The 2,005-nt window shown below is 46.8% G+C and overlaps 1 protein-coding gene across 1 annotated transcript in view; it reads left to right on the top strand.

The window, feature by feature from the left end:
- Window positions 1–2,005, top strand: part of LOC102678418 (kinesin-like protein Klp10A) — a 14,481-nt gene that overhangs the window by 7,328 nt on the left and 5,148 nt on the right. The window contains exons 5-9 of the mRNA XM_031513537.1: window positions 9–596; window positions 736–985; window positions 1,058–1,212; window positions 1,283–1,486; window positions 1,584–1,758. Of these exons, the coding sequence (XP_031369397.1) occupies window positions 9–596; window positions 736–985; window positions 1,058–1,212; window positions 1,283–1,486; window positions 1,584–1,758 (1,372 nt within the window). The remainder of the gene's footprint in view (window positions 1–8; window positions 597–735; window positions 986–1,057; window positions 1,213–1,282; window positions 1,487–1,583; window positions 1,759–2,005) is intronic.

Raw genomic sequence — 2,005 nt, 5'->3', positions numbered from 1 at the left:
CGCCGTTTTCCGTTTCACGCAGGGAGTATCAGAACAGCATCGAGTTCAGGCCGCTACGGGAGTCGGACGTGGTGGAGGATCATCAAATCACCGTGTGCGTGAGGAAGCGCCCCCTGAACAAGAAGGAGATAGCGCGGAAAGAGGTGGACGTGATCAGCGTGCCCAGCAAGGATCAGATGGTGGTACACGAGCCGAAGGCCAAAGTCGATCTCACCAAATATTTGGAGAATCAAATTTTCCGTTTCGACTACGCGTTCGACGAGACGTGCAACAACGAGATCGTGTACAAGTACACGGCGAAGCCTCTGGTCCAGACCATCTTCGAGGGCGGGATGGCCACCTGCTTCGCGTACGGTCAAACGGGAAGCGGGAAGACCCATACGATGGGCGGTGATTTCAACGGGAAAACTCAGGATTGCAAGAAAGGTATATACGCGATGGTCGCCAACGACGTGTTCAAATGCCTCAAATTGTCCAAATATCGCTCCCTCAATCTCATCATTTCCGCGAGTTTCTTCGAGATTTATTCGGGCAAAGTGTTCGACTTATTGGCGGACAAGGAAAAACTTCGCGTTTTGGAGGATGGGAAACAACAGGTAAGCCTCTTCTTCTCATTTCTGTTTCTATCTATTTCTCATTCCTTCCTCTTCTTTCTTATATTATATATATATATATATAGATATAGATATAGATATAGATATAGATATAGATGTATAACCTCCACTCTCGTTTCAGGTGCAGATTGTCGGATTGACGGAGAAGGTGGTGGAATCGTGCGAGGAAGTATTGAAATTGATACAGCACGGGAACAGCGCGAGGACCAGCGGGCAGACAAGCGCCAATTCCAACTCGTCCCGGTCGCACGCCGTGTTTCAAATCATAGCCCGTACGCCGGCCACCCATAAAGTTCATGGAAAATTCTCGTTGATCGATCTTGCCGGAAACGAGAGGGGAGCCGACACGTCATCCGCCAACAGACAAACTCGTAAGTGGTTGACCTTACGTTACCTTGACGTACGTATAAAAGCCTGTGACTACGGTGAATCCTCGTTTCCAGGAATGGAAGGTGCAGAGATCAACAAGTCACTGTTGGCTTTAAAAGAATGCATTCGAGCGTTGGGCCGCAAAGGAACGCATTTACCGTTCAGGGCTAGCAAGTTGACGCAAGTGTTAAGGGACAGCTTCATCGGTGAAAAATCGAAAACTTGCATGGTAAGAGAAATCAGAAATGTAATATTCGTGAAATTTCGAACAATCGAGTGAAAAATTTCATTCGTCGTAGATCGCCATGATCAGCCCGGGAATGAGTTCCTGCGAGCATTCGTTGAACACACTTAGATACGCGGATCGAGTGAAGGAGTTGGCCGCCACCGATCCGACCGAAGTGAAAATTTCCTCGACGGACGACGAACGGGAATTAAAAATCGAGGCACAGTCGAACAACGTGCTGTCTGACAGCGACTTGGCTCAACTACGATCCCTTAACGTAAATATTTGAAACCGTAAACCTTCTCTGTAAACGTTTGTTCATTTATCGCGCGATCTCGGTCGATAAGATCGATAAGATACTCAATTTTTACCAGGAGAGCGAAATATCCCAAGATCTTTACACGTTTCACGAGGCTGTATCCGCGTTGCAAATGCTTGAGGAGGAAGTCTTGGATACGCACAAAATGGTTATGGATCAAACGACCAGATTTCTCAATGATGCACACAGTGTGTTCAGTGTGACTCACGAAGTAGACTATGACCAAGAAGGTAAGACGGTTAAGCAGCATTTGCCAATTCACGCCAATTCCAAATCCCCTTGTATTCTATACATACCCCTCGATATCCTGCTCGCTCGTGTATTTCGCGTATGCACGCATACATGCATGTACCTACGCATCTATGCACAATGAATCGATATATTCGTATTTCTTTTTCATCTCCCGTCTCGTTTCGACATGCATCAGATATATATACGTATCTCTTTCGCACGCGTACGTAATCGTTCCACTCTACT

Source organism: Apis dorsata, unplaced genomic scaffold, assembly GCF_000469605.1.
Source record: "Apis dorsata unplaced genomic scaffold, Apis dorsata 1.3 scaffold_661, whole genome shotgun sequence".
In the NCBI taxonomy this organism is placed as follows: domain Eukaryota; kingdom Metazoa; phylum Arthropoda; class Insecta; order Hymenoptera; family Apidae; genus Apis; species Apis dorsata.
Note: the sequence above shows the minus strand (reverse complement) of the source record. Positions and strands in the feature narration are given on the sequence as shown.